At 43.0% G+C, this 21874-nt stretch overlaps 1 protein-coding gene across 1 annotated transcript in view; it reads left to right on the top strand.

The window, feature by feature from the left end:
- LOC120997652 (zinc finger protein 260-like) overlaps positions 1-19575 on the top strand; it is a 32019-nt gene extending 12444 nt beyond the window's left edge. Inside the window, exon 3 of the mRNA XM_040427845.1 lies at positions 18250-19575. Coding sequence (XP_040283779.1) covers positions 18250-19278 — 1029 coding nt within the window. The 3' untranslated portion in view covers positions 19279-19575. The remainder of the gene's footprint in view (positions 1-18249) is intronic.
- Positions 19576-21874: the final 2299 nt, after the last annotated feature.

The following is a 21874-nucleotide window of genomic DNA, read 5'->3' as shown; positions in this document are numbered from 1 at the left end:
GATGTTCCACAGCAGTACTGGCAAAATATTCTGTGGCCAGATGAAACCAAAGTTGATTTGTTTGGAAGAAACACACAACACTTGCAACTGTATCTTACCACATGGGCATTTCAAGCAGTATATGACATTACATGTCTCGCACATTGCAAAATCTTTCATTTCTATCCTGTCTCCCTGTGTGGGATGCACTACAGTGTCACCTTTAATTATAGCACTACAATTCCCACAGAACGCCCCCTTCTCTGAGTTGCAAGGAAACTCTGTCTTTCCATTTTTTTAGGGCGTATGTCACTAATTAGCATGTTATTCAGAGAAGCAAAAAGGGGTTATCAAGTCCACGTAGCGGCATGACGTAGGTGCGCCGCGCTCCTCCTCCAACAGCCCTCTCCTCTCACTGCCCGCCTCACCTCGTCCGCTCTGATGTGGAGCCCAAGGAACGCCGCCCTCCGGCCAGGCCTGGCTAGTTGAGCCTAGATGGAACTTCGATCTATCACATCCCGCTCCTGCTGCCAGCTGTGATCCCCCCTAAGCTGTAAGCTGTCTGCTTTGACTTACCGCCGGCGGTTTGCTGTGACCAGCTGAGGGTGACTCGCTGCCTTTGAGGTGCTGGAGTGGTAAGCTTCCTATCATACTGCCCCCGGACTCCTGCCTTATCCTGCCTGCTTTACCTTGCCGCCGCTGTTCGCTGCTATCGCCCACCTGAACACTGATTGATATGTCCCGCTACCCGACGCCCGCTCCCTGATGTGATTTGCAGCACGCTGACTTGATGCCCGTGTGGACCTGGGTGTTGAAGTGGGTAAGCCTTCAGATAAACCGGGCTCTAGCTTTGGTGGCTGAAATAGGGGATCGGTGCCGGTTGCCTTTCATGAATTGGCTGCCTCTGATGGCGAATGTGCTGACCCCCGCCGCGGTTTGGAGATGGTAGCAGCGCGATGCCCTCGGCCTGCTGTGTGACCTTCGGTACCTGTGGAAGACCTCGGTTGTTAGCGGCTTCTGGGCCATGTGATTTGCGGTGGTCACCGGAGCCCTAGGCCGTGAGCTGTGAGACCTGGGGATGTGTGACTTGCGGTGGTCACTGGAGTTTGAGGCTGGATTCATAGGTGACCCTTCCTTCACTGTGCAAGTACAGATGAACAGCTAGCCTTGTAAAGGCCTTTTGATAGTTCCGGCTTTGTGTGGGGCACTCCGATACCGCATCTGTGCGGTGGGAAAGCCAAATTTTGGTGTGAGCAGACTGAACTTAAGAGGGTGCGCCCATTGGACACTTTGCCTTGGAACATGTCTTTTGGAACATATACCTCAAAGTTGAGCCTCAGCACCTAGTTTAGAGTTTAACTGGGACTGCTGTACTTTCTTCTATATGGCCGTTATATAATTGTTGGCAATATGACCTGGGGGAGATGACCAGTTATTTTGCATTTACCCTGGGTATCTGGTATCTACACCGACTCAGTGATTACTTCTCCCTCCGTTGTTTATATCTAACCATTATCTGTATCTTTCTCCCATGTGTTAACATTGATGGGTGGTGCTCTGTGTATATACATACGAGATATTGCTGTGTGGGAATTACGTACATAGATGCGTTATATTTATAAAAATGCCGCCAAAATACCGTAAATCAGGTGGTTTGACCTCTCCAAAAGGTGGATCAGGGGGAAGCCCACAGGCCCGATTAGATAAATTCCTGAAGTCACCACCACCTAAAACTAGAGGAGGGGTACAGAGATCGGCCCCTCAGGCTGAGTTAGGTTCAGTTAACTCGGACTGCTTAGAACAGGGTTTATCAAAGCCCAGCTCTTCCCATAGTGAAGGCTTTGAGAGCATTAACAACAAACTGCAGGATATACTGGGAGTGGTAAATGCTACTAGTGCTTTGGTTGCAGAGTTGGCCTCTTCCCTTGCAGTAGTAAAAGGGGATGTTAGTATAATTAGAGATGAAATGACGAAGCTGAGACTAAAGGTGAAAGAATTGGAAACCGCAGTTAACTCTGTCACTGTAGAGAACGGTATATTAAAGAATAGATTAGAAGAAGTAAATGAAGACCGTATTTGGTTAAGAAGGAAAGTGGTAGAACTGGAGGATAGATCGCGTAGGTATAATTTGCGGTTAGTGGGTTTCCCAGAAGGGGCAGAACAGGACAACTCGCCGAAATTTATCCAGAAATGGTTGGTAGAAAATTTGGGGCCAGACTACGATGCATCTACCTTTTGTGTGGAAAGGGCCCACAGGATCCCCTTTAAAAAACCGCCTCCAGGTGCCCCTCCTAGGGCAATTTTAGCTAAATTTGTCTGTTCAAAGGATCGGGATTGGGTCCTTAGACGCAAAAGAGAAGTATTAGAAACACACTTTAATAATAACCAGATATCAATATTCCCTGATTTCTCTCGGGAGACGCAAAGTAAAAGAAGATCTTTCTTTGATGTTAAGAAAAGACTGATCTCAGCTAAAATTAAGTATTCAATGTTATATCCCGCTAAATTAAGAGTGGTAGACAATGATACTGTTCGATTCTTTTCTACACATGAGGAGGTGGCACAATGGTTGGATTCTAGGGGCCTATGAAATATGATGAAGAGGAGGTGGGGAGGGGGGTGGGTGAGGGGAGGTGGCGGGGGGGACGTGTGGTGGAAGGTGAGAGGTTGATGGGTATTGTAAAATGCCTTGTCAATCATGAAGGGGGGTGTTTGGGGGTGGGTTATAGGGAGGGATTGGCTGCCGTTCTCCGTTTCGTGGCTATGCGTGCCTCTCCGCTGAGATTGTGGATATCTTTACTCATATGATATGCCGTGTAACATCTTATGTTGGAATGTGAGAGGGTTGGGAGACAGAGTGAAGAGGACGGTGGTATTTGACCTTGTGATCCGTCATTTGCCTGCCATTGTGGCATTATTAGAGACTCATGCAACAGCAGATAGGACTTATACACTGAAAAGGAAATGGGCCTCTTTGGAGTACCATGCTTGCTACTCTTCTTATGGAAGAGGTGTCAGTGTATATATTCATCGAGGGATAGAGTTCCAACCGTTAGACAGGGGCGATACGTATTACTTCATGGGCTTTGGAAAGGGCAGGAGGTGATATTGGCTTTTATATATATCCCCCCTCCATTTAAATCAACGGTTTTTTCACATTTAGCTCAATATATATCTACTAAAAATCAATGTGCCTTATTGGTGGCAGGCGACTTTAATGCGGTACCGGACCATGAGTTGGACCGGTTCTCTTCACTCTCTGGGCGCGGTCGCAGCGGGTCCCCTTTGACTGCTGTGTGCCAGGAGCTGGCGCTGGTTGATATCTGGCGCCACCTCTATGGCAATAAAAAATTTTTTTCATGTTTTAGCCAGTCATACGGGTCCATGTCCCGTATTGATTTGGCTTTTGCTAGTCGGGATCTGTGCGGTCGCGTCCTGAGAATGAGGTATGAGCCTCATGGAATCTCGGACCACTCTCCAGTCTTGATTGTGTTTGTGGAGGCGCCAACTTCAGGAAGAACCTTTAAACTGAACTCGCATTGGTTTGAGGTGATAGGGGAGCAATCCCGTGTAGATCAGGATATTCAGGAATTCTGGGGCTTCAACGTAGGCTCAACACATATTCACTATGTGTGGGACGCGTTGAAGGCCCATATTAGGGGTCTGTATTTTAACAAAATCCATAGATTTAGAATGGCAATACGATGTAGGGAAAAACAACTGACTGACTCAATAAGGAGTTTGCGTGCCGCATTGATTGACTGTCATGAGGAGCAACTCATCGGTCAATTAAAGGAGGCTAATTCTCAGCTTAAGACACTTTTATTTAAAAAAGCACAACATAAGCTCCTTTTTCAGGGTCAGAATCGTTTCTGCGAATCTGGTAAAACGGGAAGGTTCTTGGCTCGTTTGGTGGCCAACCAGAGAGAGGTTACCACTATAAAAGAAATTAGGAACCCTCAAGGAACTGGGGTGAGATCCTCAGAGGAGATTAGAGAGGAATTTGTGAAATATTATTCTACCCTCTATAAATCTGAGTCTCTGTTTAGACGTACCGATATTGATCAATATCTTCAACAATTGGCGCTCCCCCAGCTATCTACCCAAGATAGAGAGATGTTGGACTCCCCCATCCTTTTGGAGGAACTCCAAGCGACTCTCCCGTTCCTAAAGTATAGTTCATCTCCCGGCCCAGATGGATTGCCGTTTGAGATCTATAGGTACCATGCCAAATCTCTTGCCGGCTTTACTTCAAGTCCTTAATGAATCCTGCGCACTCGGCTCTCTACCACCATCATTTAGAGAGGCAGTGATTATGTTGGTCTTGAAAAAGGAGAAGGACCCATGCGATGTGGGGTCATATAGACCCATATCGCTCTTAAATACGGACTATAAGATCTTTGCAAAAATTTTGGCTAACCGCCTGAAGAGGGTTATAGCTGGTCTGGTTCACCCTGACCAGACGGGCTTTATTCCGGGCCGTCATATACAGACGAGCATATATAGGGTCTATCTGAATTTGTCTGTTGGGGGTGATGTGGACCACTCTATCCTGTCATTAGACGCCGCAAAGGCATTTGACAGGATGGAGTGGCCTTTTCTCTGGGCTACGATGTCCCATTTTGGCCTTGGAAATCCTTTTTTAGAAATGACCCAAATGTTATATGAACAGCCAGTTGCATATATCAATATCAATGGTATGAGTTCCTCTCCTGTTGCGATGTGGAGAGGGATGAGACAGGGTTGCCCCCTTTTCGCTCTTTTTATCGAACCGTTGGCTTGTCGGATCCGCTTGGAGAACCCTATAGAAGGCTTCGGGGTGGCGGGAGTGAGCGATAAAATAAGTCTGTATGCAGACGATGTGATTCTGTTCCTGGATCAGGGATGGAAAATCCTTGCGTATGTCATAGAGGTAATAGAACATTACGGTAAATTATCAGGTTATATGATTAACTGGACAAAGTCATCGCTCCTCCCGCTGAACCGGAAAGCTGTAGATGTAGGGAGCCAAGTCCGTGTCTTGGCCCCTAACGATTCCTTGGACTATCTGGGGGTTAAGATCGGGGTTCCAATAAGTAGGTTCTATGACCTGAATTTGGCCCCAGTTTTGAATAAAGTTAGGACCAAAGTTGGCGCTTGGCGGAAATTAACATTGGCACAGACAGATCGAATTGCACTGATCAGGATGATTATTTTGCCTATAGTCTTGTTCCCGATGTGTGCCTCCCCTATCTGGATTGATGTCTTTTTTTCATAGATTGGAGACCCTGATTAATGACCTAATCTGGGGCAGGAAGAGGGTGCGCATAAAGCAGAGATATCTTTGGTTGTCGGAGGCAGATGGTGGGCTGTCGCTACCTTTTTTTCAAGGTTATTATTTTTGTGCACAGATTCAGCGGTGTTGTCATTGGAAAGAGAGCTTATTATCACGGTACTTGAATAAAGTTATTGATAGGCCAATAGAGAATATATGCGCATGTTTGGAAACGGGGATTATGGGAATGAGGAGGTCCTTGCTGATCCCTTGCTCACTACAGAGGGTGTGGAACAGGCTGAAGGAGATTCTTAAAGTCTCCGGTCCGTTTGGCTTCACCCCTCTGTGGGGGAACGGGGGGCTGGAGGAATTCTTCAAAATTACAGACTTTGGTTATTGGTCACGAAATGGCATCTATATGGTGTCTCACCTCTTTCATATGGGTTGTTTTAAATCACTTTTGGAATTCGGTTTTAATCATTGTTCACCATTAGATGTATTTATGTATGCACGTTTGAAACATTTATTTGAAGCCTCTAGGAATAGGGGTCGTATTTTCCCACGAGAGAACATTTTTTTCGATTACTGTGACGCCCAGAAGGATGAGAAGGTGAAAATATCTAGATTATATATTAAACTCCGAATGGCACTGGCAACTATAACGACTTTTAAAAGCCCAAGTAAATGGGAGCAAGAGTTGAATTGCCCCCCTTTACAGTGGCCTATTATTTATAGGAACGTGAGAAGGGCGACAGTTTCCAGTGCACATAGACTAGTTCAATTTAAGATCCTCCATAGGTTGTACTATACGCCCAAAACCCAAGGAAAATTCCCCCAAAATAGGGGCCGGGATTGTTGCTGCCCTAAATGTGGATATGTTAACGCGAATTTTGTCCATTTGCTTTGGAGCTGCAATAAAATAAGGAAATATTGGGATGAGGTTTTCTCTACTCTACAAAAGGAATCCTTAATGAACTATAACCCGGGGATCTTGATAGTGCTCTTTGGAGATTGTGGTGCAGAAACGGAAGTCCCCCCCCCAGGTTAGACGTATTTGGATGAGAGGTTTGATGGTAGCAAAAGCTATATTGGTGAAGCACTGGGGCTCTGTCTCCCAGCCCTCTTCAAGGGAGTGGGATCTATACCTTCAACAAATTAAAATTTATGAGGATATTGAAAGGAAGCGGAGAATAGCACGCAGAGCCACGTAGATACCTCTAATGTATTTATTTGTTGTTGTATTTGAATTGAGGGGAACGACAGCCAATGGGGGGGGGGGAGGGTTATAAGGATATTTAGGATTGTTATATTATATACACTGATTTGTTCTAAATTGGCCTATGTACTAATTTTATGTCTTTTCAAAAATAAAAAATAAAAAAAAAAAGGGGTTATCAACAAACATTCTCCCAAATTTTTGATCATGTCTCAGGACCTCCCAATATTTCAGAATGACCTTTTTTATTAGTTTAGAATGTCGATAATATTTGGAAACACAAATTGTTTATTTTGCTTCTCCTTTTTAACCTGTCAGATGTCCTGTCTTTTTTTTCCCACCAACCTCTATTCCAATTTCCATCACCTCTTTCTTATTATAACCCCTCTGTATGAATTTATTACCCATCAATGAGAGATTTTTCTCTTATTCTTTGTCAGTACAAGATATTCTTCTGACCCGTGTGAACTGGCTCCTAGGGATACTAGAAAAAATGTGAGGGACGTGGTGGCTGGAATGAAGCAGCAGGTTATTTCGATCTGTGGTCTTTGTGAATAGTGTGGTCTCAAATCCTCCCTCTACGTGCCGTAATTCAACATCCAAGAAATGAATAACATTTTCATCATAACTCAGTGTAAATATGATGGTATTATGAGTATAATGTAGATATAGTGGCTCTCCTATCTCGTTTAGTTATGGTAGGGGTGCTTAGTTTAAAAATGACTCACCCAGTCACTATTATAATAAAATATGGTACAAATCAATAAATAAACAAGCACTCACCATCCAAAACACATCTAAAACCAATGAATTGCAGATAGTAACATAGTACATAAGGCCGAAAAAAGACATTTGTCCATCCAGTTCGGCCTGTTATACTGCAAGTTGATCCAGAGGAAGTAAAAAAAAAAACCCTGTGAGGTAGAAGCCAATTTTCCCCACTTTAGGGGAATAAAAAATTCCTTCCCGACTCCAATCAGGCATCAGAATAACTCTCTGGATCAGCGACCCCTCTCTAGTAGCTATAGCCTGTAATATTATTACACTCCAGAAATACATCCAGGCCCCTCTTGAATTCCTTTATTGTACTCACCATCACCACCTCCTCAGGCAGAGAGTTCCATAGTCTCACTGCTCTTACCGTAAAGAGTCCATAGTCTCACTGCTCTTACAGTAAAGAGTCCATAGTCTCACTGCTCTTACAGTATAGAGTCCATAGTCTCACTGCTCTTACAGTAAAGAGTCCATAGTCTCACTGCTCTTACAGTAAAGAGTCCATAGTCTCACTGCTCTTACAGTAAAGAGTCCATAGTCTCACTGCTCTTACAGTATAGAGTCCATAGTCTCACTGCTCTTACAGTATAGAGTCCATAGTCTCACTGCTCTTACAGTAAAGAGTCCATAGTCTCACTGCTCTTACAGTATAGTCCATAGTCTCACTGCTCTTACAGTATAGAGTCCATAGTCTCACTGCTCTTACAGTAAAGAGTCCATAGTCTCACTGCTCTTACAGTATAGAGTCCATAGTCTCACTGCTCTTACAGTAAAGAGTCCATAGTCTCACTCTCTTAACGTAAAGAATCCTCTTCTATGTTTGTGTACAAACCTTCTTTCCTCCAGACGCAGAGGATGTCCCCTCGTCACAGTCACAGTCCTGGGGATAAATAGATGATGGGAGAGATCTCTGTACTGAGATTAATTAGATCTCCCCTCAGTTGTCTTTTTTTCTAAAGTGAATAACCCTAATGTTGATAATCTTTCAGGGTACTGTAGTTGCCCCATTCCAGTTATTACTTTAGTTGCCCTCCTCTGAACCCTCTCCAGCTCTGCTATGTCTGACTTGTTCACAGGAGCCCAGAACTGTACACAGTACTCCATGTGTGGTTTGACTAGTGATTTGTAAAGTGGTAGGACTATGTTCTTATTGGGGGGCATCTATGCCCCTTCTGATGCAACCCATTATCTTATTGGCCTTGGCAGCAGCTGCCTGACACTGGTTTTTGCAGCTTAGTTTGCTGTTTATTAAAATTCCTAGATCCTTTTCCATGTCAGTGTTACCGAGTGTTTTACCATTTAGTATGTATGGGTGACTTGCATTATTCCTTCCCATGTGCATAACTTTACATTTATCAGTGTTAAACCTCATCTGTGACTTCTCTGCCCAAGCCTGCAATCTATCCAGATCCATCTATAGTAGTATACTGTCCTCTTCAGTGTTAATTACTTTACACAGGCTGCGAAAATTGATACTTTACTACGCAAGCCTTATCCAAGATCATTAATAAATATATTTGAAGAGAATAGGGCCCAATACTGACCCCTGAGGTACCCCACTAGTGACAGTGACCCAATCTGGGTGTGTACCGTTAATAACCACCCTCTGTTTTCTATCCCTCAGCCAGTTACTTGCCCACATACAGACGTTTTCTCCCAGTCCGAGCATTCTCATTTTATATACTAACCTTTTATGCGGTACAGCTTCAAATGCTTTGGAGAAGTCCAGATATACGACATCCATTGATTCGCCGCTGTCAAGTCTAGAACTTACCTCCTCATAGAAACTTATTAAATTAGTTTGGCATGACCGATCCCTCACGAAGCCATGCTGATATGGCGTTATTTGCTTATTTCCGTTGAGATGCTCTAAGATAGCATCTCTTAGAAAACCTTTAAAACATTTTACCCACAACAGATGTTAAACTTACCGGCCTATAGTTTCCAGGCTCTGTTTTTGGACCCTTTTTGAATATTGGCACCACATTTGTCATGCGCCAATCCTGTGGGACATTCCCTGTCAGTATAAAGTCCGCAAATATCAGAAATAAGGGTCTGGCTATGACATTACTTAATACTCTTAGGATACGGGGGTGTATGCCATCTGGTCCTGGCAGATTGTCTATTTTAATCTTTTTAAGTACATTTTGTGGCTGTATTTTTATTTTTGAGGACTTTGTCCCAGTTAGTTAGGCCTATGGCCTCTCTTAGTTGGCTAAATTTAGTTTTTTGAAGTTTTGGTATTTTTGTTCCTCCGTGTAGAAACGCTCTTTTGAATGATAATTGCAAGGTAATTACTTTATAGTCACTATTTCCAAGGTGTCCCCCGACCTGCACGTCTGTTGTTCTGTCAGGCCTATTGGTTAATACTAAGTCCAGTATGGACGTCCCTCTAGTCGGGTCCTGGACCAGTTGGGAGAGGTAGTTGTCTTTGGATATTGCCAAGAACCTGTTTCCTTTATGAGATGTACAAGTTTCAGTTTCCCAGTCTATATCTGGGTAGTTGAAGTCCCCCATAATAACCACCTCATTATGATTTGCCACCTCGTCTGTCTCGTTTAGTAGTAGATTTTCTGTGCACTCTGGTATATTAGGTGGTTTATAGTAAACTCCTATTAGTAATTTATTATTGTTTTTGCCTCCATGTATCTCTACCCACAGAGACTCCACATGTTCATGTCCCTCACTTATATCTTCCTGGAGTGTGGGCCTTAGACAAGACTTTCTTTCTGGAGAGCTGGCAATACATATAAAATAGTGATGGATCCAGGATCATACACAAACAAATAAATTAATATCCCATAAATAGGTCCTTCACTAACTGCCTGCTGTTTCTGTTATATGGCAAATTCCATTAAAAGATCGAAGCGCTGACATTGATAGTTACTTGCCAACTACTGCCACCTTGTCTATACTGCAACAAATTGCTGTGAACTTGGATACATACATATATATATATATATATATATATATATATATATACAGTACAGACCAAATGTTTGGACACACCTTCTCATTCAAAGAGTTTTCTTTATTTTCATGACTATGAAAATTGTAGATTCACACTGAAGGCATCAAAACTATGAATTAACACATGTGGAATTATATACATAACAAAAAAGTGTGAAACAACTGAAAATATGTCATATTCTAGGTTCTTCAAAGTAGCCACCTTTTGCTTTGAGTACTGCTTTGCACACTCTTGGCATTCTCTTGATGAGCTCCAAGAGGTAGTCCCCTGAAATGGTTTTCACTTCATAGGTGTGCCCTATCAGGTTTAATAAGTGGGATTTCTTGCCTTATAAATGGGGTTGGGACCATCAGTTGCGTTGAGGAGAAGTCAGGTGGATACACAGCTGATAGTCCTACTGAATAGACTGTTAGAATTGGTATTATGGCAAGAAAAAAGCAGCTAAGAAAAGAAAAACGAGTGGCCATCATTACTTTAAGAAATGAAGGTCAGTCAGTCAGCCGAAAAATTGGGAAAACTTTGAAAGTCAGGGCTATTTGACCATGAAGGAGAGTGATTGGGTGCTGCGCCAGATGACCTGGCCTCCACAGTCACCGGACCTGAACCCAATCGAGATGATTTGGGGTGAGCTGGACCGCAGAGTGAAGGCAAAAGGGCCAACAAGTGCCAAGCATCTCTGGGAACTCCTTCAAGACTGTTGGAAGACCATTTCAGGGGACTACCTCTTGAAGCTCATCAAGAGAATGCCAAGAGTTTGCAAAGCAGTAATCAAAGCAAAAGGTGGTTACTTTGAAGAACCTAGAATATGACATATTTTCAGTTGTTTCACACTTGTTTGTTATGTATATAATTCCACATGTGTTAATTCATAGTTTTGATGCCTTCATAGTCATGAAAATAAAGAAAACTCTTTGAATGAGAAGGTGTGTCCAAACACCACCCCAGCAGAACCAAATAACTGTCACGCCTTGCCCTGTGAATGTGCGGAGATCTGTCAGACTGGCTGCACATGTCTGACTTATTTGTTTGTTTTGATTTTGATTTGAGCTGGATCCATCTTCCCTCAGGTGTACTGGGTTTCATTGTTAGTGAGGCTATTTATCCCTCCTTCCCCCAGTGGCCTGTGCGGGTTTTAGTTCTTTCCTGGGAGCTCTTGATTTGTGGTGGATCGTCTGCTCCAGCTCTGCTCAAGATAAGTCCTTTCCTTCATTTCCCTTTGTGTGTTTTATCTAGGCCTCTAGGGAGACGCTTGCTTCTTCCTGCTTTGAAGTAGCAGGTCGCCTCTTCCCTTTTCCCTGCTGCTTAGGGTTTGCCCAGGGTGTTTAGATTCAGGCACGAGGGCATGTGCATATTCACCCTAAGGGAATGTACATGGGCACAGCAGTTTAGGGATCGCTAAAAGGTGACCCTTTTCTCCCTAGCTTTTGGGCCTAGTTTGTTCTGTTTGTTTTCCCGTGCTTGGTTATTTCCCTGCTTACCTACCTACCGTGACAATAGCACACTGTAGCACAATATACTGCCCCAAAAGCTGTCCCTCTGTGGTGCCCATCAATAGCTATCTGTCCTCCTCCTCCAGTCATCTATGGAGCAGGGGGCTTAGGAGGTGAGGTGTGGGCCATAGCGGATGAATTCAGGAGGCCATGTGCGGTCGCTGGCTGGGTACCCGAGTACCTGATTCTCACAGCATTAGTTACTGTTGAGACCTCATTAGGTACCCGGTCAGCAGCAGAGAGGAGAATTTGAGTGGCCCCCTAGGGCATTGGCCCACCAGGAAATTTCTCTGTAAGGTCTATGGCTAATCTGCCCCTGGACAGGGATACTATGATGATAACTGAGGGATTTCTTTGTAGGAGCCAGTCAAACTTAGAAAAAAAAGTCTAATCAACAAAGACGCAGGATCACTGGGCCTGAGAAAAAAGGGCACTCTGCTTTTTCCCCCCAGGCTTGTGAAAACATTTTAGCAAGCTGTTTGATGAGAAGCATAGTAAAGGAGGGTTATCACCATCAGTCCCGGCCCCAGAAAAATACAAAATCTCAGATTTACATGCAAATTCAGAAAGAGCTTCTGTAGTAAACAAGGAGAAACCTCAGGGAGATGAATCCATACCTGGCGTGTAAGGAAATTCAGGTCGGAGTCCATCCAATCCACAATCAAGTATCATTTCAAGGACTGTGTGATGGGCACAATAGTTATGAAAGATGCTTAATATCACGTGCCGATTCTTCATTTTCAATATCGTGCCCTACCCTTCGGAATCTGCCAAGCCCCCAGAGTGTTCGCGGGGAGACCCGTGTAGCCCTTTGACTAGACCACCATAAAAAGGCATATTGTCGGTCATTGGGTTAAAGAGGTTTTCAGGTTTAGGGCTGTTTCACAAAAGCTGTCCCTAAATGACCCAGACCCCGTTTTCTCCGACACATTATCCCATGACCACTGCATGCAGCGTTTTTCTGTCCGGCATGGGAACACAACCAAATGGGACGGAATGTAATCTGGTGACTTCGTTCCATTCAGTTTTGTCCCCATAGACAGCGAAGGGACAGAACTGAAGCGTTTTCCTCCGGTATTGAGATCCTACGACATATCTCAATACCGGAAAGGAGAATCCTGCAGCACAGAGGACACTACATTCCTAGTCCAATAACTTGTACTTACTGCAATGTCCAGTACGTGGGCTGCACAACCTGTCCTTTAACCCCACCATTTAATATTGCATATGATGTAGTGGGAAGCCGGAATAAAATTCCAAATGGGGTGAAATTGCAAAAAAAAGCTATTCCACCACAGTTTTAAGTTTTTATTTTTTTATTTTATTTACGATGTTCGATGTGCGATAAAACTGACCAGTTAATATTCTTCTACAGGTCAGTACGAATCTGGCGATACCTTTTATATGTATAGTTTTTCTTGGGATAAAATCAGTTTTATTTTTTCGTCTCTATATTTTGACCCCTATAACTTTGTTGTAATTATGTGTACGGAGCTGTATGGGGGCTCATGTTTTGCGGGGCGAACTGAACTTTTTAGTGATGCCTTTCTGGGGGATGTGTGACTTTTTAATCACTTTTTATTTATTTATTTTTATAGAAAGTGAAGCATATATTTAAATAACCGTGGGGAGATAATGATCACTCTGATAACCAACAAATGGGTACCCAATTATACATACAAGAAAAAACGGAATTAGTGGGTGACCTCAATTAAGACTTAACTTTTGGGTATATTATTTTAATGATGTATTAAAAGGAAGCAGAAGGCCGACAACCAGGGTGCAACACACTTCTCACCAGTCACTCAGTGGTGAATAAATAGAGTATTGCTATATTAGTGTCGGGGAGATGGAGAGGGGGGAGGAGGATAGGGGAGAACGGGGTCTCTTCCTTCTAGTAGGCCCTTCTCTAATCATTCTCTACGCTGGGGATCAACAAGCTCACCCTGAACAGGGTGATCCCACTGCGTGTCTCTTTCCTCCTAGTGTATCCCTTGATATCCCAATGCTGCGCCAGTTGACTGCCCAGCTTCGTCGGGGAAAGGGAGCAAGCGGAGGAACTGACACCTGGCACAATAAAAGAAAACGCAAAGATATAGCTACATAAAGCAAATACTCAGGTATATATTGTCCTGCCCAGGCATAGACATGGAATTATGCACAGAAAAACAAGCAGTATATAGCTATGTCCCAGTACCACTCTGCCCAACGTGTTTCATTGGCCTGAGACCAACTCATCAGTGGACTTACAGCAATGAAATAGCAAAAGATTAAGCAGTAGATAAAGTGCAAATAACAAGTAAAACTCAGCAGCAACGGCAGAGGCTCCATCTGGTCAGTCTACTGGAGGACTTTGCCCTCATAGCACAGCCCTCTACTTTCTCTGAAGCTGATGTCATCCAGCCGGGCTTATGGCAGCAGCGCATGTAATTGCGTGCAAGCGGGCCTTTTAAAGGCAGCCGCGCTGCACATAAGCCGCACCCCATCCGGCACATGACCCGTTACAGGATCGGGGAGCCATGACATCAGTCGCATGAGCCGTCACGTGATCAGACAGGGGCCAGTGCGGCAGTCACCGGATCAGTGGAGGGAGTGTCTGTAGTGTACCAGGCCCTCCCCTTCGATGATGCTGCTAGGAGGCGGGTAAAACAAAGGAGAGGATGTCCGTTAAGTCACAAACATGAAAGGTTGAAGGATGATGCTACTAAAGTATATCAATCAAAACTGATTAATATCCTACGGGTGTCTGCAGTTCAGGAAGTCAAAACTCCTCTTCTGAGATAAGTTCATTATCTTTGGCCTCACGTAAGATATTAATCAGTTTTGATTGATATACTTTACAGGGAGTGCAGAATTATTAGGCAAGTTGTATTTTTGAGGATTAATTTTATTATTGAACAACAACCATGTTCTCAATGAACCCAAAAAACTCATTAATATCAAAGCTGAATATTTTTGGAAGTAGTTTTTAGTTTGTTTTTAGTTTTAGCTATTTTAGGGGGATATCTGTGTGTGCAGGTGACTATTACTGTGCATAATTATTAGGCAACTTAACAAAAAATAAATATATACCCATTTCAATTATTTATTTTTACCAGTGAAACCAATATAACATCTCAACATTCACAAATATACATTTCTGACATTCAAAAACAAATCAGTGACCAATATAGCCACCTTTCTTTGCAAGGACACTCAAAAGCCTGCCATCCATGGATTCTGTCAGTGTTTTGATCTGTTCACCATCAACATTGCGTGCAGCAGCAACCACAGCCTCCCAGACACTGTTCAGAGAGGTGTACTGTTTTCCCTCCTTGTAAATCTCACATTTGATGATGGACCACAGGTTCTCAATGGGGTTCAGATCAGGTGAACAAGGAGGCCATGTCATTAGATTTTCTTCTTTTATACCCTTTCTTGCCAGCCACGCTGTGGAGTACTTGGACGCGTGTGATGGAGCATTGTCCTGCATGAAAATCATGTTTTTCTTGAAGGATGCAGACTTCTTCCTGTACCACTGCTTGAAGAAGGTGTCTTCCAGAAACTGGCAGTAGGACTGGGAGTTGAGCTTGACTCCATCCTCAACCCGAAAAGGCCCCACAAGCTCATCTTTGATGATACCAGCCCAAACCAGTACTCCACCTCCACCTTGCTGGCGTCTGAGTCGGACTGGAGCTCTCTGCCCTTTACCAATCCAGCCACGGGCCCATCCATCTGGCCCATCAAGACTCACTCTCATTTCATCAGTCCATAAAACCTTAGAAAAATCAGTCTTGAGATATTTCTTGGCCCAGTTTTGACGTTTCAGCTTGTGTGTCTTGTTCAGTGGTGGTCGTCTTTCAGCCTTTCTTACCTTGGCCATGTCTCTGAGTATTGCACACCTTGTGCTTTTGGGCACTCCAGTGATGTTGCAGCTCTGAAATATGGCCAAACTGGTGGCAAGTGGCATCTTGGCAGCTGCACGCTTGACTTTTCTCAGTTCATGGGCAGTTATTTTGCGCCTTGGTTTTTCCACACGCTTCTTGCGACCCTGTTGACTATTTTGAATGAAACGCTTGATTGTTCGATGATCACGCTTCAGAAGCTTTGCAATTTTAAGAGTGCTGCATCCCTCTGCAAGATATCTCACTATTTTTGACTTTTCTGAGCCTGTCAAGTCCTTCTTTTGACCCATTTTGCCAAAGGAAAGGAAGTTGCCTAATAATTATGCACACCTGATATAGGGTGTTGATGTCATTAGACCACACCCCTTCTCATTACAGAGATGCACATCACCTAATATGCTTAATTGGTAGTAGGCTTTCGAGCCTATACAGCTTGGAGTAAGACAACATGCATAAAGAGGATGATGTGGTCAAAATACTCATTTGCCTAATAATTCTGCACTCCCTGTAGTAGTATCATCCTTCAACCTTTCATATGTCCCCTCATCTCTCAGGAGGTCCATACACATCGCTCTATAACGTGGGGTGTCCATTATAATGATGTTCCCTCCTTTATCCGAAGGCTTAATTGTTATCCCCTTGTTAGCACCCTTTGTCAAAACATTACCGTCATACATTAGAGATACGGGTGACTTACTCGTCAGACTAGAGGGGGTCTTCTTGGATGAAAACTCCTTGCTTGGGTCCATCGATGTAGAGGTCCTGTATTCCTCGATCCCACACCACCTTGGGTTAAAAGCGGTTGAGTCCTTTCTGATAACCAGGGGCTGTCAAATTCAGGCATGCAACTCTTTCATCTTGCAGCTACTTGAATTCCTGCTCACCTGTAATTACTTTCTCTTTGACGGCACCTACTTCCACCTGCTCAGGGGCTGTGCAATGGGGAGCCCTTGTGCCCGATCATATGCAAATTTGTTCCTGGGCTGGTGGGAGAGGTGCATAGTCTTTACTGAACCCCACACACACACTTAGAGTGGATATTGTGATGTGGGCAAGATTTATATATTATATTTTTGTCATATGGCGAGGGGCAAAAGAGAATTTTAAAAATCTGCTAGTGGCCTTGAACAGGAATAACATAGGCCTTAATTTTACCTCCGAAATTGTAACTAACACGCTCCCCTTTCTAGATATTATGATAGAAAGGGACCCTGGGGGGGAGATTCAAACCAAGACCTTTAGGAAGCCCACATCTATAAACTCGTTTTTTAAGTGGGACAGCTATCATTCACAACCCCTTAAACAGGGTATCCCCATAGGCCAGTACCTGAGAATGAGCAGGAACTGCTCTACACTCAGTCACTTTAAAGGGCAAGCAGGAGATTTGCGTCTAAGATTCCGTGAAAGGGGCTATCTGGATCACATTTTAAGGAAGGCGTATCAGAGAGCCTTAATTAGTGACCGCACGGAACTCTTGCACCCTAAGGAAGAACAGAAGGCGAAAAATTCTATCTGCCCTATAGCTACATTTGATGGGGGAGCAGATGAGGTTAGAAAGATCATCTCTAGACATTGGGGTATCCTTCAAATCGATCCTGACATCAGTAAAGTGATAGCGGAGGCCCCACAAATCATTTAAGGAGAGGACGCAATTTACGTGATCATCTCGTCCAAAAATAACGCGGGATGGTTACATAACATCCGTGGATGTTACCGCTGTAGTGGCTGCGTAGCCTGCACACATATCACCCGAGGCCACTCTTTCACCAGTAATATAACACACAAAAAATATACCATCAAAAGCTTCATTAACTGTCGGTCTAAAGGAGTGATTTATTGAGCAGTATGCGGCTGTGGAATTGAGTATGTGGGTAAAACCACCCAAGAACTTCGAAGAAGAGTGGGCGAGCACCTGGGGGATATGCGTCACAAAAGGGATACTCCTGTGGCAAAACACGTTGAACTCCTACATGCAGATCCCCAATATGCAAACTGCCGAAACTCAGGAGACGTACGAGTCAGCCTTAATCTACAGCAGATACATAGCAAAGAAAGGAAAGGGTGTATTCCTCACATTCCTGATGGATCAACTTCTGACTTTGGCACAAAAAAATTATTTTATATTGTATGTGTCCCTCAAGCCTAAGGCCAGATTCACATGAGCTTATTATGGACATATTATCCATCTGTATTATGCACATGTGTCCCGACCACAGGTTCAGCTGACATCAACTCACAGTATCATAGAATGAAATGTGATAAATTTATCCAATTGTTTTAATAAAAAATCATAAAATCTATTCTTAATCTTAACAGAAAATCCCTGTGAGAAGCCTGAAGGAAACATCATCATGTTATCTCTAGATTACAAAGATGAAGATACCAGGGAGCGCTCTTCAGGAGAAAATGTAATTACCTGTAATGTACATCCAGGACTTCACAGTGCAGAGCCATCAAATAATTCCCCCAAGAATGAGGAACTTTCTAATGACCAATCACAGATTATTAACCCAAGTCCAAATCTATCATATAATAATCCTAATCATGAGGAATCTTCTCCTGACCAATCACAGATTATTACCCCAAATATAGGGAAGAAACGGGGAAAAAAGTTTAATTGTGAGAAACGTGGAAAACAATTCAGATCTAAGTCAGAGCTTTCTGTAAACAGAAGTAGTCACACAGGAGAGAAGCCGTATTCATGTGCAGAATGTGGAAAATGTTTTCCCAAGAAGTCAAGGCTTGATCGACACAAAAGAATTCACACAGGAGAGAAACCATATTCATGTTCAGAATGTGGGAAATGCTTTACTGAGAAATCAAGCCTTGATGTACATAAAAGAATCCACACAGGAGAGAAGCCATATTCATGTTCAGAATGTGGGAAATGTTTCACAGATAAAAAAGGTCTTACTACACATCTCAGAATTCACACAGGAGAAAAGCCATATTCATGTTCAGAATGTGGGAAATGCTTTAGCAAGAAATCAAGCCTCGATCTACATAAAAGAATTCACACAGGAGAGAAGCCATATTCATGTTCAGAATGTGGGAAATGCTTTAACCAGAAATCAAGCCTTGATGTACATAAAAGAATTCACACAGGAGAGAAGCCATATTCATGTTCAGAGTGTGGTAAATGTTTTACAGATAAATTACGTCTGGTTGTACATCAGAGAATTCACACAGGAGAGAAACCATATTCATGTTCAGAATGTGGGAAATGCTTTAAACTGAAATCAAGCCTTGATGTACATAAAAGAATTCACACAGGAGAGAAGCCATATTCATGTTCAGAGTGTGGTAAATGTTTTCTAGATAAATTACGTCTGGTTGCACATCAAAGAATTCACACAGGAGAGAAGCCATATTCATGTTCAGAATGTGGAAAATGCCTTAACCGGAAATCAAGTCTTGATGTACATAAAAGAATTCACACAGGAGAGAAGCCATATTTATGTTCAGAGTGTGGTAAATGCTTTAACCAGAAATCAAGCCTTGATATACATAAAAGAATTCACATAGGAGAAAAGCCATATTCATGTTCAGAGTGTGGTAAATGCTTTAACCGGAAATCAAGCCTTGATGTACATAAAAGAATTCACACAGGAGAGAAGCAATATTCATGTTCAGAGTGTGGGAAATGCTTTAACTGGAAATTAAGTCTTGATCAACATAAGAGAATCCACATAGGAGAGAAGACATGTTGATGTTTTTTGTCAGAATAATGTTTTACAAAGAAATTAGTCTTTCAAACTTGCAGACTTGTGTGTTCATTTTACCTCATTGTGCCAATATTGTATGCGAGTGAGCAACAGAAGTCATACTCACAAGTCACTGGTAAAAAACCTTTTGTTTCTTTTATTTCTTTTTACTTCACATCAATATAAAATGGTATATCATGAGGGATGCTGAGACAGACATCGTTCATACCTCCTCCCCTCCACGCTATGTTTCGGGAGAACACGCCCCCTTACTCATGAGTGCAGGTAGAGGGGGAGGTGGGATTTTTAAAACACCAACAGCTGATGCATATATACAAACCATATCGTTATATGCAAAATGCATTGCCATAAATAACCCTAACACAAGAAAGTGATCAAGCATATAAATGCACTAAAGCTAAGAATTTTATTTAACCCTTTAGGTATTAAAGACTGGAGTTTCACTATCCAAAAGGTCTCCCTTTGTAACAATCTCCTACTGTTATCCTCCTCATGGACTCCACTTTTTACCACCTTCAGAACCTGCCACCTCAGATCTGACACCTGATAGGCCCGATCATAAAAATGTCAAGCGACTGTACAGTCGTGGCCAAAGGTTTTGAGAATGACACAAATATTAGTTTTCACAAAGTTTGCTGCTAAACTCCTTTTAGATCTTTGTTTCAGTTGTTTCTGTGATGTAGTGAAATATAATTACACGCACTTCAAAAGTTTCAAAGGCTTTTATCGACAATTACATGACATTTATGGAAAGAGTCAATATTTGCAGTGTTGACCCTTCTTTTTCAGGACCTCTGCAATTCGACTGGGCATGCTCTCAATCAACTTCTGGGCCAATTCCTGACTGATAGCAACCCATTCTTTCATAATTAATTCTTGGAGTTTTTTCAGAATTAGTGGGTTTTTGTTTGTCCACCCGCCTCTTGAGGAATGACCACAAGTTCTCAATGGGATTTAGATCTGGGGAGTTTCCAGGCCATGGACCCAAAATGTCAACGTTTTGGTCCCCGCGCCACTTAGTTATCACTTTTGCCTTATGGCACGGTGCTCCATCGTGCTGGAAAATGCATTGTTCTTCACCAAACTGTTGTTGGATTGTTGGAAGAAGTTGCTGTTTGAGGGTGTTTTGGTACCATTCTTTATTCATGGCTGTGTTTTTGGGCAAAATTGTGAGTGAGCCCACTCCCTTGGATGAGAAGCAACCCCACACATGAATGGTCTCAGGATGCTTTACTGTTGGCATGACACAGGACTGATGGTAGCGCTCACCTTTTCTTCTCCGGACAAGCCTTTTTCCAGATGCCCCAAACAATTGGAAAGAGGCTTCATCGGAGAATATGACTTTGCCCCAGTCCTCAGCAGTCCATTGACCATACTTTCTGCAGAAGATCAATCTGTCCCTGATGGGGTTTTTTGGAGAGAAGTGGCTTCTTTGCTGCCCTTCTTGACACCAGGCCATCTTCCAAAAGTCTTCGCCTCACTGTGCGTGCAGATGCGCTCACACCTGCCTGCTGCCATTCCTGAGCAAGCTCTGCACTGGTGGCACTCCGATCCCGCAGCTAAATCCTCTTTAGGAGACGATCCTGGCGCTTGCTGGACTTTCTTGGATGCCCTGAAGCCTTCTTAACAAGAATTGAACCTCTTTCCTTGAAGTTCTTGATGATCCTTTAAATTGTTGATTGAGGTGCAATCTTAGTAGCCACAATATCCTTGCCTGTGAAGCCATTTTTATGCAACGCAATGATGGCTGCATGCGTTTCTTTGCAGGTCACCATGGTTAACAATGGAAGAACAATGATTTCAAGCATCACCCTCCTTTTAACATGTCAAGTCTGCCATTTTAACCCAATCAGCCTGACATAATGATCTCCAGCCTTGTGCTCGTCAACATTCTCACCTGAGTTAACAAGACGATTACTGAAATGATCTCAGCAGGTCCTTTAATGACAGCAATGAAGTGCAGTGGACAGTTTTTTTGGGGATTAAGTTAATTTTCATGGCAAAGAAGGACTATGCAATTCATCTGATCACTCTTCATAACATTCTGGAGTATATGCAAATTGCTATTATAAAAACTTAAGCAGCAACTTTTCCAATTTCCAATATTTATGTAATTCTCAAAACTTTTGGCCACGACTGTAGTTTCACCTTGTTTTTTCACCTCCACTGTTTCCATCTTACTCTCCCTTCTGAGTTTCTTCCTAATGCTGGACTTATGCTCATGGATTCTGATCCTTATTGCCCAAGTTGTTTGCCTAACATATACTGTTGCAAGAAAAAGTATGTGAACCCTTTAGAATGATATGGATTTCTGCACAAATTGGTCATAAAATGTGATTTGATCTTTATCTAAGTCACAACAAGAGACAATCACAGTGTGCTTAAACTAATAACACACAAAGAATTAAATGTTACCATCTTTTTATTGAACACACCATGTAAACATTCACAGTGCAGGTGGAAAAAGTATGTGAACCCCTAGACTAATGACATCTCCAAGAGCTAATTGGAGTGAGGTGTCAGCCAACTGGAGTCCAATCAATGAGATGAGATTGGAGGTGTTGGTTACAGCTGCCCTGGC

The sequence above is a fragment of the Bufo bufo genome, chromosome 4, assembly GCF_905171765.1.
Source record: "Bufo bufo chromosome 4, aBufBuf1.1, whole genome shotgun sequence".
NCBI classification, from domain to species: Eukaryota; Metazoa; Chordata; class Amphibia; order Anura; family Bufonidae; genus Bufo; species Bufo bufo.
Note: the sequence above shows the minus strand (reverse complement) of the source record. Positions and strands in the feature narration are given on the sequence as shown.